This window comes from Schistosoma haematobium, chromosome 1 (assembly GCF_000699445.3).
Source record: "Schistosoma haematobium chromosome 1, whole genome shotgun sequence".
NCBI lineage: Eukaryota > Metazoa > Platyhelminthes > Trematoda > Strigeidida > Schistosomatidae > Schistosoma > Schistosoma haematobium.
Window position 1 is genome coordinate 50,800,625 of NC_067196.1, and position 16,077 is coordinate 50,816,701.

General features: G+C 40.7%; 1 protein-coding gene across 2 annotated transcripts; it reads left to right on the forward strand.

Annotated features, from left to right (window-relative positions):
• The first annotated feature begins 7,695 nt into the window (after window positions 1-7,695).
• ELAVL2 (ELAV-like protein 2) lies at window positions 7,696-15,743 on the forward strand. Of its 2 annotated transcripts, XM_035734011.2 has the most exons (9): window positions 7,696-8,103; window positions 8,137-8,287; window positions 8,319-8,455; window positions 8,490-8,677; window positions 8,708-9,096; window positions 10,345-10,847; window positions 11,877-12,278; window positions 12,723-12,966; window positions 13,645-15,743. In XM_035734011.2, exons 1-9 carry the CDS (start codon window positions 7,771-7,773, stop codon window positions 14,205-14,207), a joined length of 2,910 nt encoding a protein of 969 aa, XP_035590219.2. In that variant the 5' UTR covers window positions 7,696-7,770; the 3' UTR covers window positions 14,208-15,743. The 2 variants fall into 2 exon arrangements, with proteins under 2 accessions (XP_035590219.2, XP_051074409.1); XM_051208995.1 differs by having other exon boundaries at window positions 8,708-15,743.
• Window positions 15,744-16,077: the final 334 nt, after the last annotated feature.

A 16,077-nucleotide genomic window follows, 5' to 3' on the forward strand; every position in this document is an offset into this window, starting at 1 on the left:
TAGATCCTTCATTTTCAACATATATGGATGCAAGGTCCTACATTAGCCGGGTTGCATATACTATTTGTTTGGTTATGTAGCGGTAAATAAATCCTCAAAATAAATAGCTCTGTAAGTTTTCGACATTGGATGCTGACCATATGTTTTAGTGGACTCATCTAGCTGAAGGCTCTCGGTCATGCATCCGCACCAGATCACGTGTGGTAACGCTGTGCTCAACATCTACCGCAATCGCTAGCCAGATTAGATCAGAGAATTCCGATGTATTGGTAATCGCCAAATACACTCTTCCGATCTCCTCAACTCTGTCTTTTGATTTATCTCGGTGAGTAAAAATCATATTAGGTGTTACTGGCAAAAGCGTTGTCAAACACTAAATACCTGTGTCATCTTCATTGATGAGACCGATGTGATCTGGTACACCTAATTGCAACTGTGAGTCTGTTCCTTTATGGGATTTTTATATATCATTGCCTTATTTTTTATTTTTTTAAACATTGTGATTTTTTTTCGTGTTTCTTCTTGGATATATATTTTTTCCCCTCGTTCATTATCGTACTTCATACTTCATCATGACTGAACAGACACCCAAAGTACTCAAGCTTAAGACTTTGTCCCCGCCTTCGTTTCAACTCATGCCTTTCTGGCCCGACAACATCGAAGCCTGGTTCTGCTACGCAGAAGCCGACTTCCATGAGCACGGCGTGATCGACACACGTGCACAATTCCTCACAGTAGTCAAGGCACTACCGCGCGAATTCGACAGGTACGTAACACCTAGTATGTTTACTAGTGATGTTTCTGGACCTTACGAAACCTTAAAACGTTCGATTCTTAAACGAGGAGACCTAACCGATCGACAAAGGTTAGATCAACTCCCTAATAACATAGGCCTGCAACACGGTTCTGCAACGGACATGTTGCAAAGAATGAGAGAGGTTATAGACCCAAGAACTTTCGACGAAGGTCTATTCAAACAACTCTTCTTGTCTAAACTTCCCCAACAGGTGCAAGCGGTTCTGGTCTCGTTTCAGAACAACGCCTTAGACGAACTGGTTGCATCTGTCGATCGTATTTTATAAATTACGAAATCTTCTACTACCGAGGTATTTTCAGTCAAAGAAAAGGCTCAAACGACTCAGAACGACATAACCGAGTTATGTCATACACTCACGCGTTATCTTAATCTTCGTACCGACCGTAAGAGATCGCGCACCCTACGTAGAAGCATTTCACGTAAGCGATCTGTCTCTAGACCACGAGAGACAGATAATCCCGACTGGTGCTGGTATCATAACCAGTATGGAAAGTCTTCTAGAAATTGCAGAAAACCCTGCAATTTTCCCAACACGAAACCGACTGATTCGAAAAACAACTCGGGAAACTTCCAAGCCGGCACGCGTTAACGGCAACCGTGGCCGGCGAACATAGCCGTCTGTTATACGTCACAGATGTGACAACGAGAGTTCGCTACCTCGTCGACACTGGCGCAGAAGTTAGCGTTCTCCCAGCAAATCCTAACGACCGGCTTAACGAATCGGCTCTAAACTTACAGGCGGCAAACGGAAAACCTATCGCTACATATGGCAAAAGGTACGTTTACCTTAACGTGGGTTTACGCAAACCCATCCACTGGGTCTTCGTTGTTGCAGATGTTTCTATGCCAATCATTGGTATGGACCTTCTACAACATCATAATCTGATCATCGATACGCGCAAACGGAGGCTAATAGACGGAAACACTAATTTGTCCGTTTGCGCAACTTCCCTCTCTGGTTGCAGATTATCCCCAGTCACAATTAAGCATATGATAGACCCATTTTATCAGCCACTTCTCGATAAGTATCCTGGGATACAACAAATGCAACCGAGATTACCGTGTGTAACCAGCAACGTTACACATCACATCACGACTACAGGACCACCTGTATTTTCTAAAGCACGACGACTAGCTCCCGAAAAGCTAAGGTTAGCGAAAAACGAATTCGACCATGTGATAGACTTAGGAATCATACGACCGTCAAATAGCCCATAAGCATCTCCGTTGCACATGGTCCCTAAAAAGGACAGCAACGATTGGCGTCCAACTGGCGACTATCGGCGATTGAATGCAAAAACCATTCCCGATCGTTACCCGTTGCCTCACATTCACGATTTGATAGCTACCTTGAAAGGTACAACTGTCTTTTCGAAAATCGATTTGGTTAAAGCGTATAACGAAATCCCTATGGCCACAGATGACATACCGAAAACCGCCATCATTACTCCCTTCGGATTCTATGAATTTTTGCGAATGCCTTTCGGTCTAAGAAATGCTGCTCAAACATTCCAAAGATTCATAGACGACGTTTTTCGAGGTCTCAACTTCGTACATGCGTATGTTGACGACTGCCTAATCGCAAGTCCGGACAGAGAATCACATCTCAAGCATCTGGATCTTGTTTTCGGACGACTACAAAAACATGGCATTACTGTTAACGTTCAGAAATGCCAATTCGGAACCGACTCACTAAACTTTCTAGGACACACCATAGATGCTCAAGGCATTCGACCCCTTAGGACCAAAGTGGCGGCAATTCCGGAATACCCAGAACCGACCACGATCAAGCAACTACGAACGTTTAACGGCCTTGTAAGTTTCTATAGACGATTCGTACCTAAATGCGCTTTACTCATGAAACCTCTTACCGACCAACTTCGTGGAAATGCGGAATCCATTAATTTGGACAACACCGCACGAAAATTATTCTCCACAATTAAGGAACTCATCGCTAAAGCAACAATGCTTGCACATCAGGACACCCGAGCACCCATTAGTATCGCAGTAGACGCATCCGACTCAGCAATCGGAGGAGTCTTACAACAATGGGTTAACAATTCCTGGCAACCATTGGGATTTTCCTCTAGACGGTTGCTAGACACCGAATCAAGGTACAGCACATTCGGTAGGGAACTCCTAGCTATGTATTGTGCTGTACGACATTTTCAACACTACATCGAAGGCCGTGAATTCACTCTTTTCACGGATCATAAATCGCTCACTTTCTCGCTAAGCTCTACTTCAGACAAGTACTCTCCCCGTGAGTCTCGACAACTGGACTACATTTCGCAGTTTACTTCGGATATTCAACACATCTCTGGAGCAAACAATGTAGTTGCAGACGCCTTATTTCGCATAACTTCCTTGAACAGTTTCCAAGGAATCGACCTTCTTAAACTCGCCGAGCTTCAAAAAGAAGACAGTGATCTTCAGCACGAGTTATCGTCCACAACACTTAAACTACGCATCAAACAGATGGGAACAGGTAAAGAAACCTTACTTTGTGACACATCTACAAGTAGGGATCGCCCAATCGTGCCGAAACATTATCGACGCAATGTCTTCAACACATTGCACAAACTTTCGCATCCAGGTGTTCGTGCAACCATCAAGCTTATAGCAGAAAGGTTTTGCTGGCCGGGAATGAATAAAGACGTGAGGGAGTGGGCACGCTCCTGTGTAAGCTGCCAAAAATCTAGGGTTATCAGACACAATAAATGTCCCTTAGGCTCGTTTAAAACTCCCGATGCTCGTTTCGACCATGTTCATTTGGATTTGGTAGGACCTTTACCAGATTCAAATGGATACTCTTATCTCTTAACGTGCGTAGACCGTTTCACTCGATGGCCGGAAGCAGTGCCTATCAAGGACATCACTGCTGAAACAGTGGCCCGCACATTCGTCGAACGATGGGTAGCAAACTTCGGCTGCCCTTCAACCATCACTACAGACCGCGGACGTCAGTTTGAATCTGAACTTTTCCGTTGTCTGACCACACTTTTAGGAATCACTCGCTTCCGAACGACCGCCTACCATCCACAAGAAAACGGGTTTGTAGAACGTTTTCACCGACAACTAAAAGTTTTACTATCAGCTGCAAACGTTTCACAGTAGACCGATGCTCTTCCACTCGTCTTACTAGGTATCCGCAATACAGTGAAAGCTGACATTGGATACACTGCGGCTCAACTCGTTTATGGAACGACACTTCGACTTCCAGGAGAATTCGTGGGTGCTTCATCCTCTTCAATGAACATGGATCTAACCTACTACACGAACAGTCTTACAAACGCAATGCGTTCAGTTAAACCTGCTTCCACTCGACCACAATCAACCGATGTTTTCGTTCAACCTGACTTACGATATAGTACACACGTTTTCGTTCGTCGAGACTCGCATCGACGACCATTCGAATCAGCATACGAAGGACCTTTCAAAGTTCTTCAACGCGAACCGAAGTACTATATAGTCGACAAGAACGGAACAAACGATAGCATCAGCATAGATCGCTTAAAAGCAGCGTATTTAGAAGGAAATCCTATTCACGTCGACTTTCCTTCGGTACAATCGCACAACACGACTCCTACACTCATAATTCCCCAACCGACAACCAACACTAGCAATGATACTCCGAATGTATCTGAAAATAAACTTAAGACGACGCGTTCTGGAAGAAGAGTAAGATTTCCAGAACATTTAAATGACTACTACATGTAAGGCACTACTCGACATTTTATATTATCTCGATCTTTCTTTTTACGACATATTAAAAAAAACAATTTTAATATGCTTATATATTTATATTTTTATTTAAAAACAAAGAAAAAATTATTTTTTTAACGCTATTACGTGTGCTTGAGTTTATTTTCCATTTTTTTCGCCGACATTGTGTTTTTACGCACATACGAGTGTATTTCGACATGCACTTACATTTTCTTCTTTCTTTTCTGGGACGGCTGGAAATGAACGATGCAGTTTACGAGGAGTCGAAATTTTCGTTGTAACTTTTTCTTTTTTTACTATGTTGTACCTCGGTCCCATATAGTAAGGAAAGACGACCAGACGCTGCTAAACTTAGTAAGCTATCAGAAGAGTGTTTACCAACGACAAACTCGTTGGGTTTAAACTTCTGGCTGGCCACGTCTTAGGGTCGTCACTGCCCCACTAGGGGGGGAGTGATCTGTAGCGGCAAATAAATCCTCAAAATAAATAGCTCTGTAAGTTTTCGACATTGGATGCTGACCATATGTTTTAGTGGACTCATCTAGCTGAAGGCTCTCGGTCATGCATCCGCACCAGATCACGTGTGGTAACGCTGTGCTCAACATCTACCGCAATCGCTAGCCAGATTAGATCAGAGAATTCCGATGTATTGGTAATCGCCAAATACACTCTTCCGATCTCCTCAACTCTGTCTTTTGATTTATCTCGGTGAGTAAAAATCATATTAGGTGTTACTGGTAAAAGCGTTGTCAAACACTGAATACCTATGTCATCTTCAGTTAGATCTGTAACAGCTTATGCTGACTGGTTAGGAGTTGACCTAAAACTACTAAGCATATATCAAAACAGTAGAGTTCAAGTATTCATTCACTCCCTTGTTTTGTATAGGCGTTATATTTCCTATTATCTTATATTGAATGTTGAGAGGCTTTGTTTATCTGAACAGGTGATCCCACGCTCCACTGACTGAGCGAAGATCTATTTGAAAGCCTATTCGCCACTAGTCTGGTTTCTTCTGTCAATAGCACGAGGGTTACCTAAACGCAAGAAACATCTACCCTCACTCGACCCTTATCAAATAAGGTTTCTACCGGACACGCCTTATTGTTAAATACACATGTTTACATACATCCTGATTCATTACAATGAGCCCTTGATAATATCAATCGAGTTCTTCTTTGTAAACTCAAGTACGACACAGTCGACAAGGGAAACGTCAGCATCGATCGGCTGGGAGCCACTTACTTGAAAGGCAGCTCTAATGTTAGTTACAAAATAAGGCGATTTTGAACAAAGTCAGTTAAACCTGAACTGCATCAAGTAGGTAGATTGATCATGAAAATAAACTAGCAACCAGTTACAAAACACAACCGTTTCTACTTATGCAAAAATATTACTGATCCTTTCGGGACAAATCGTGCTGATTGTTCAAAAAATGATATTTAGTTCTACAAAACATCAGCAAAAGAGTTCTGGGAACTGTGACCTTAATTACTTGTCACAACAGTGAGTGATTCTAGTCCTGGAATTGTGTTTCACTTCACGACGAAATAATCTGTAGCGTGGCGTCGAGTTGGGATTAACTATGAACACCGCTACAAAGAAACGTGCCAAGTTAATCAGAAGGCGAAGGTAGAACGTAACCAAATAAACCCATAAAATCCCCGAGAAGCCAAATATCAGAAAACAATTAATGGACCAAATCGAGATATATATTTGCTGGCGATCTCGTGGTATCGAAGGGATACCGAGATCGTGCCAGGATACAAGCTTGGTTACAGAACGTAACCGAATTTGCGCGAAGTTACAATCGAAGTGTAAGTATAAGAACGGAAGCACAAAATAGCTGTCATTAGCACAGTCAAACAAAAGCACATTAAAACAAACACTGGTACAGTTGGTTATAATAATAATTGTTTTTATTAAACCAGTCGTGTTCTCGTGGTAAATGTGAGTCACTACAAATCCATAACTACAGTCAGTTCAGGCAATGTAATGAAAAGGAGGAAAAAGACGAAATAGTAGCCATCGTAACCCAGTTTTTTCACACAATCATCTCAGTTTTTAAAACGGATCCTACATTGTTACTATCGACCTTCACATCCCAAACCCGAAAGTCAAAGTTTCGATAACTGACACGCAACATATGATGGTCAATGATCAAGTTAGAGCTCAGCCGACATCTAATACCAGTCTTAAACTGATAAGTTCTAGAGGAACTGTTAGGTTCCCAGAACACCTTAATGCTTGCTGTTTGAAGAACGTCCTAGCAATTTGTTCATTTATTATCGTTTCCAGTAATTTATAGTTGTTGGTTGCATTCGTAACTCGAAAAATTAATTTTAAATATTCTTACATGTCTGTATCTTTTTAAAAATGCTGCCGTTATTCAGAGCTTGACAATGCTCTTGCACATAAAGCATACACCAACCCCGTAAAGTCGGAAGTCAGAAATGGAGTTCAAACATATATTTGAAAGGCTATTGATATGTCGAGGAACGTTTGGTCTGAGCTAGCTAAAAGTTTAAGGGGATGCATAGCACTGCGTACCTACTCGTGATCTGGTACAGGTGCGTGACCGAGTACCTTCAGTAGATTACATGTCCCGAAGACAATGTCAATCTAAATGGTTGTGTGATAGAACAAATATGTACTAGGCTGCTAGGCTGTCTACCGAGGCTAACCTTCCTGATGTTCAACTCTTACCTAGCTAAATCCTAAGGAAGCAAATTCACGACACAAATCTCTAAGGAGCATTATAGATGGGTTGCTTATAGGTCTATTACTGAACTGGGTGATTTTGGAGAAACAATATTTCATTCTAATCACGAATAGTCTATCTGATATTATGCCACAACTAGGTCGGTAAACGATGACAATCACGAGGATGGTGATATTTAATCATGTCAACCAAAGGATTCGGAGAATTCGAGACGTAAGACACCGATGTTGTTTTCTACAGCACGTTCATCTGCCTAGATTATCATGTTTGATATAGAGTTGACGTTCTGTTATTCCTTTTAAAAATACAACACTATTAATTGTGAACAAAAGTGGCTTCCAAATATCGTTTCATGGTGAAATAACTGTACCCGTTTGACCAAGGGTTTTACTGCATCAGGTTCATCTTTCTTTAAGTTCATAGGTTTCAGCGTCAACGCAGAATTTTGAATTCGACCTGGTGCTGCGTGCTGACCTCGCCTTGTTGGGTTGTAAGGACAGTAAATATGCACGTAAATGGATGCATGGGCAGCAATCTTTCGGACGTCTTCCCTTCACTTCCTTTCCAAGACTCAATGAATAACTCTGTCAATGGTTCAGTCTTGAATATAAACGGACCAAACGTAAACAACATTGATACTATGTCTCGACTCAAATTTCTTGGCTTAAATTTGGGGAATAATAATCAGAATGGAAATAGTAACAACCTTTGTAATGAAGATCGCTCACGCACCAATTTGATTATCAACTACCTTCCTCAGAGCTACGACCAAAATGATCTCCAGCGTCTTTTTGAGCGAGTGGGACCTATTAGGCAGTGTAAGCTTATTAGAGACAAGGTAAGAGTATTTGCTTCTTATTATTATGTATAGAACACGGGCGCTAGTTTGTGTTATGGGTTCGTAGATTTCGTGAACCCTCAGCACGCAGCTTTAGCAATACAAACCTATCATGGCTATGAGACGGAGCAGAAACGACTGCGTGTGGCGTACGCCAGTTCAGGTGGTCGTCGGTTCACACCAGGTAAATCTCATTATCATAAATAACGCTACAGGACATCGTCTCCAAACATTTTCCAATGGGACTAATTACCCAGGTTCATTGAACTCTGAAGTCACAAATGAAAATATAATTGGATGGGAGATTATAGTAACTGGGATACCTGTAGAGTGGACTGAACCGGATTTACTCGTAGGTTGACTTGCAGATTAATTTATGATATCAGCGTCTTTTTTCTAATTTCGGGGCCGTTGTGGTTATTAGATTATTAGCTCCTCAATTCCCCGATTCACCACCAGGTCAAAAGCCTCGTCTCAGTCCCGCTTTGAATGGAGCTTCAAGTGATATGAGTTCAGAATCAGCAGACACCAAGTTCACTTCAAGTGCATCTGTCATTTTCCAGGAGAAAAATAAGTAGGTTTGTGCATTTTTTTCATTTCGTAGTGCTGAACTTTCTGTTTTGCGCTTGAATGGCTATCAGGCCCCGGAATGGACCACACCGCTTAGATTGCGTTTAATTGGTTCAGTAACAAGAGAAACCTATGGACTGTTTTACTTTTCGCGTCAGTCACCACTCCCGCTTAATCGTACAACTATCAACAACAGTAACGCCGATCCGTTGACCGAATCGAATATACTCACAAATGTGCTGAATAGACGGACGCTGAACACACTAGGCTGCGCTGTGCATGGGAATTCACAAAGTCAGTATATGGCAGAAACAAAAAACTCTGAAGTCACTCTAAACGTAGCAGTGGAATCTAGCAGTTCCCTCCAGTTACCGTCAAACCCACCGTTCGGCATCCCTCCTCGACCAATCATGCGAAACAAAAGTAAGATTACTTTTTTGTTCTGTCTGTTTCACTACAAAATTTAGAAGTGTTGAGTGACTCTCGCATTAAGTGTTTCCGCAAAATTTTTGACCAGTCCTGACTCCTGTTTATTGGCGCCCGACGATGAAAGATTTTTTATTAAAAGCAGAATTTGACTCTGTAGACCCGGAGGTTCTGTGGCAGTGTCTGCCATTGAAGTGTACCTCCGGTGTACATAAACCATATAGTCTATTTACTCGAACATTTTCAGTCGAATCATATCTTTTTGCGGACTGTCACCTGATTTTGCAACATCAAGTGATGTCCGGCAGGACTGTTCAATATCTCCATTTTTGTTCAGTTTCGTCGTAGACCTGCTACTAGAGCTAACGTCCTCACCGACTGAATTTTTAGGTATTGATCTTCATCCAGTAGGTTGACTTAACAACCTACACTACACAAGTGACAGTCCAGTTCGGTAAAGACGCTGATAAAATAGTCTTATGGTAACACTCAGCAACAATGCCGGGATGTTTGGAATGCTTTTCACCTCCTAGATGCAAACTGCTGCTTGGGGACCGGTTTGCATCAAGACCTGAATTAAGGAGGGGAAATGAAGTGGTCGAACGCGTCGATCACTTCACTTATCTTGGAAGTCTGAACATTAGTAATGGGTTGGTGTCTAACGAGCTCTCTGCTCGGTTTCAAAAGACTCGTTTGACTTTGTCAACTTACGTCACTCATGGCAAAGACGAGATATTCGTCTATCAATTAAGGGTAAGAGGTAAAAGATACTCGTGGGGTACCAGCATTACATCATGATAGCGTCTTCTGGGATCGCCAGGTAAAAGTAAGGTTAAACGCAGAGTATTAAAGAATAATGGTAAATCAGTTGATGATGTTGGTCTTCATTGACCGAGATAGTTGGGTCACGTAATACGCGCTCCCGGACCACCGATTACCACAGCATGCAATGCTGACGGGTGTTGGAGACTGATCTAAGGGAGCCAGGGGCTACCAAATCAAAACGTGGTATCAGTTTTTGAAATCACTGGTCTGAGCCATGTTGGTAAATGCAGCTTACTTGGTTGGGGTTCGCGCGACTGTCGCAACCAGTGGTTGTGAAGACTGAGTGACATAACCCAGAATCGAGCGGATTTAGCACTTCAAGTCATAATTCATACCTGTAAAATTAATTAAATCAGTTGAAATTTAGAACCAATCGCAGTTCCTTTTGTGTATAACTTATCCACATAATTATTTTCGTAGTCACTGATCACAACCTAACATCGATCTTCAACCGCGACGTCCTCTCACAAACCAGTTCGTTAGATGTCTTGGATTTCCTTGACGGTCACCATAATGCAAACTCACCAGGTTTGGCTGCTGGGGTTGATCGCTGTTCATCCAGAGAGATCTCGATAATTAACACGCTAAACTCCCAACGAACTGTCGACAATGACCAGCCGAAATTGGAACAGTCTCTCAGGAACTTGACGAATACAACGAGTCATTCTCCATGGCTGTTTTCCCAACAGCGGTCTGTACTTAACCCACTTCCGGAAACTGGACGTTCTGACGAAATAAACCCGAGTGCTTTGACAGCTGGAGTATGCAGGCGTTTGTCTGTTAAAAGTCCTTTGATACCAAGTCCTGTCTTGTCGAGTTTATTAACACAGCGGGGTTGTCAGATGAACATATGGCTCAAACTAGAAAATATTCAACCGACTGGATCATTCAAAATTCGTGGTGTTGAAAATGTGGTTCGCAAGGTAAGTTATTTAGTACTTCATTTATCTGAGTTAGATTTTTTGTATCTTTGTCAATCTTTGTGAGGACCCGTCGACCACAGTCCCCACCCGAGACTTCTCGTGGCAACCATAAGTATTACTACCTAACTTTTTAGAAATTAATGTAATAGATTCACCCGTTAATATAGAATACGTAGATGATGCGGTCCCGAAAAGATGCTAGGTCCTTCGATCACGTTGAGTGACAATGCAAGCTTGTTTGAGGTGTTTTTCTATTTCATATAAAATTTTTCTTCAAGATTGATCTAGGTTTTATGTTGCGAATAACTGATTCAATGAATAATTAATGTTAAAATCTTTTTTACATCAATTCAAACAACCGTCCAGTGTATCTACCCTATTTAAGTGCAGCTAACATTCCGTTTAACAAGTTTTCATGTAACTGTGTTATTTGTCTTAAAATAGCACTTCACCTAAGTCTGAGGAGCCACATCCTTTTAATCATATAGTTTAAGCGATTATACTTAAGATTCTGTTGTTATTTTTACCAGTCATGATGTGCTGCTGGATAGTAGAGTGAAAACAGGACATCGAATTCAGTTGTTACTTCACTGTCAGATTCCTTGTATTTTATCAAATTGTTTATTGTTACTTATTTAGGGAGCCCAAGCTTCTGGTTTCCATTATTAGTAAAATAAGCTAACTTCTAAAATAGATGGACCCAGTTTAATTAAGAAGTTTAGTTAACCTAATAGAGGGTACATAAATTAATTCGTTGTCACGTCAATCGAGTGAACAAAAAGTCACAACGAACACTAACACTAGTCCTCAGTAATAGTGTGACCAGAAGTGCTCAAAGTGGATTATTATGAGTATGTTTTGGACATATTTGAAAGTGTCATTTCACATTACTAACACCCAGTTTTTAAATATAATGGCTATCGCTAGGAATTGGTTGTCTGCGTCAAACAAAAATATACATCACGACAACAAAACAGTTTACCAGACCTTGTTTATTCACCTCATTCGGTTTTCATTTGTTGATTTCAGTGGGCAGCCGCGGGAGTGACTCATATTGTCTGTCCAACTACTGGGAATGCAGGCATAGCCGTATCTTTTGCAGCTCACACTTACAGAATAAACTGTACATTAGTAGTTCCTGAGGCTCTTGAGCAAACTATTAGACGGCGCCTATCATTAGAAGCGCAGGAAGCCAAGATCGTTATTGGTGGCACCAGTTTCTTGGAGGCCCATCACCGCGCTGAACAATTAGTAAACGACCTACAATCCGGACATAATGATCCCACTGTCCGACTTCTTCATCCTTATGATCAGACTGAACTATGGGAAGGATACGAAACTATTGTCGACGAAGTCACTCCAGAAATCGGTCAACCAGATGCTATAGTTGTCGCCGTTGGTGGTGGAGGGTTGCTTGCAGGCGTCATACAAGTGAGTGTCGTCACATTTTGAAACTTCCATCTAAAATTTGGTATCCCATGTACAGCTTAATACTCCGAGGGTTAGCAATACTACCTGAATCAAAGTGAATATAGGTGCCTTGAATGTATGGTCCACTGGCTGTGAACCAAATCATCTATCCTCCTGTCTCCTACAAAAATGTTCGTATATATCTGTAACATTTTTCATGTTATTTTTACTCACGATGTTAACCCAGTTCTATAATACTGATACAGCAAAACTTTGTAAATTCAGGCTTCACATTCATAGTCAGTACATTTAACAACGAACTTCATAATTCAAATACGCTGGACAACTAAAATACCTTAATATATTTTTAAGGTGATGCCTTTTTATAAACCTTTTATCCCACAAATAAGTTTTATCCAGGGCTTATTCTCCGAAGATTTTCATGAGGTATTTCTACATGTTTAGGGTCTGTGGAATAGAGGATGGTCTTCAACCCATATCGTAACTGTGGAAACAGAGGGGGCGGATTGCTTAAACCGTTCATTGAAATCTGGTCAGTTAGCAGTTATCCCACGAAGCTCAACGATTGCAACTTCTCTCAGCGCCCCAGTCTTGGCACAGCGTGCTTGGAGTTTGGCTCAATGCCATTCGATTAGTGCAGTGACCTGTACTGACGGAGAGGCAGTTGATGGAGTTAAACGTTTTCTGGGTAAGATCTTGTTTCAGTAGCTTCACACATTATTTCTGTACCCGTCCCGAACTTCGTATATTGACGATGACATTATTCCTGTCGATGATAAGGTTACCACTTTGAAGTCAGCCAAACAAACTAGGTTTAGAAGTAGACTTAAGTAGCCACACATTTCAAACGTCTGTCAGTGTTGGAAATGTACACGTTAACAAGTTCTGATCAAGAGCATTGGATGTCTTAGTCATACGAAAATCAATTTGTGTTGCCTTACACTCCACAAGACTAACATATTTCAACCATGTTGGTCAGTCAGCTTCAACGTAGGACCAGGCACTTATAAGCATCAGTCCAAGTTGCCATATCTCTTGAGCACAGCAAGATAAGCATCAAATTCATAGAAGCTGTTACTTCAGTGGTATTAATATGTATAAACAAAGATTACATATTATAAGGACATGATACAAGGTTTAACCATGTCAATTAAGATTAATTAGGAACTAGCAGTATGTCGCATGTAACAAATCCGAGTTAGTTGTGTAAGTTCCTAGTCGACCACATCCAGATAGACATTGTCATAGTTATCTTTGATAATGTGTAGCGTACTCTAAAGCACAGTTTCAAGCCTTCAATATTTTCTTCCATCAAAATTCTGCCTTGTCATACCTCACTAATATGAAGGTTTTCTATACATTTCAGATGACCATGGAATGCTTGTTGATCCAGCTTGTGGAGCAGCACTTTCGACTATATATTCAGGCTACCTATCACGCCTACAACTAGAGGGTCGCCTACCTCGTCCCTCCAATGTTCTGATAATTATCGGCGGTGGACGGAATGTCTCTTTTCGTCAGTTGATTGACTGGGAAAACCAAATGTCTTCATTTGCTCCAGAACAAATTGCTGCATCTGTTTTACCGCCTTTATCAAGTTCTTACATCACTCACTTATCACCTCGTTCGACATGCCAAGAAATACCTAAATCTTCAACAATGACTCATTACACGTCAGGGACTGAACACGAAGAAGGCAGAGTTGGGACCCCAACACCAAACACGCCGCGATCTGTGTGTGCTATTTTGAGCAGAACTGCAGTCTCCAGGTCTGATGCTGCTGACCACCACATGTCAGTTTGCAATGGACTGGAGGTCGAAAATAGTTCTGAATGCGCTGGTTCTTTAAATCCACACGACCTAATGAATTTCTCCAAACTCCTGGCCTCATCTGAGGCTGAAGGTGAAGAAGGTGGGCTACGTGAATAACAACCTTCAGATTAATCAATGTTAACCATGTTTTATTTTTACTTCTATATTTTGACTATAAACAGTTTTATGTTTTTCTGTTTTCTAGGCTTAGGTTATCTTGAATACTATATACTTAATTATTTTTGACTGCTTTTGTTTGTTTGGATTTTTCTTATTGAAATTAAAATTTTTAGACGGCTGCAACACACGGACAAGCATTAATCGCTCTTGATTTATTATTTGTTTATTGGATTTCGTATTCTTTTTTCATTTGGTGGTTATTATAGTCTTTGAATGCTGATCCACTTATTTGTTTATTTTAGTCTTTATTGTCTTATAGATATTTGTTTTGTTTACTCTTCATTAGTTTATGATTTGTTTCGTCATTTTGTCGTCATTTCCACTTATATTAATCTGTTTAACGCGCTGTTATGGTGTAAGATTCGAGGACTATTACACCCATATGAGAGAGAAAATACATCTAATAAACAAATAATGAATCAACAGAGATCAATGCGTGCCGGTTGTGCAAATTTGTTAGCGCATCTATTTACCAGTGATTGGATTCTCTTGATGGTTAACATGTCTCCCTACCTCACTTCATCTATTTTATGTTTCATCTTTCTCTGTAAACTTGGCCTATTTTTTCATTAAATGAGCATCATTTCATACAAATTAACCATTCCGTTCCTCTAGTTTATTTTCGCAAATTGATTTAGTTAATTTGTGTGTAACGCCTTACTTGAAGCAAGGTGGACACAGTCGCATTTGTTTTGTTTTTATCTTATGTTACTTATCTTTATCGTACTACACAATTATTTCGCACTTGTGCCTTTCTTTTTATAGTCATTGTGTGTTTTTATTATTTCTGGCAAGCAGCATTACTTTCTAATCTGATAGAGTACAAGATTTTGGATTTATTTACTCTATTGTATTTCGTTTTCAATAATGGAAACAATTATGTATGGTTTTGCTTGTTGGTTTTTTGTAGTCTTTTTTATTACCATTTACTTATAATGTGTATCACCTACATTACTTTGCATTGTTTTTTAATTTTCATTGCATAAATTTGTGTGTTGCAATTGCCGTTTCAGTTATTTTTATTTGGTTCCTAAATGGATACAAGCTAAGCTGATTAACAAAAGTTTATGTAGTTTGACCTTAAAATCTTACAAGACCATCTGGGTTACAGATTTTCTCTATATTCAGTCCCGTTGTAAGTAGTTGACAATACGAGGGCCCTCTTGCCAACCCAGTGGTGTTCGTAGTAATTTTTCTTCGGCTGAAATAAGTCGTCCAACTCATGACCGAATTTAGCTTCTAAGTGACTGGTTTTGTTATGTTAGCATGCACAGAATGTCTTGTCGCAGTAATTTATGTAGCTGCCCAGTATTTTCATCAGTTTTGTAGATTGCTCTGCCTAATATGATAATTGAGTTGGGGAGTCCAATTTAATCCTTACTGGAGAAGACTTCAGCCAGGCAACTATAATTTGGTCCAGAAATCTAGAGTGGAGGGATGGAGATTCGGGATTACAAAACACCAGATGACCGGGTGTTGTCTCCATTTTTGTTTATTTGATAAACGGCGGACTCAGTACTTGTAACAAAAATGTCATTGCAGGTCAGAATGTCTTGGTGATAATGAAGGGCACGGGTGTTGTACGGTTTCAGACTATATTCATAACCGAGCTGTAGGTGTAAGGATTGGTGGTATTTGGCTGTCAAACTGAAGTGGGTTGTGGGCCTCAGTCCGGTAAGGTTACAGAAAAATGTCAAACCTCTTCACAACTCTACTGGACAGATAGTATTGACTAAGTGATGTCTGCACAAAGCTAGGAGGGCATCGCAATGTCCACTTGGGATTCTGGTATTTGAGCTGAAATGTA

Bases quoted from the DNA above. Each gene is read 5' to 3' on its own strand.
- ELAVL2 (XM_035734011.2), top strand. From the start codon at position 7,771: ATGCACGTAAATGGATGCATGGGCAGCAATCTTTCGGACGTCTTCCCT. The intron at 8,288-8,318 runs GTAAATCTCATT...ATAACGCTACAG, and splicing joins TGGTCGTCGGTTCACACCAG to GACATCGTCTCCAAACATTT. The intron at 12,279-12,722 runs GTGAGTGTCGTC...CTACATGTTTAG, and splicing joins TGCTTGCAGGCGTCATACAA to GGTCTGTGGAATAGAGGATG.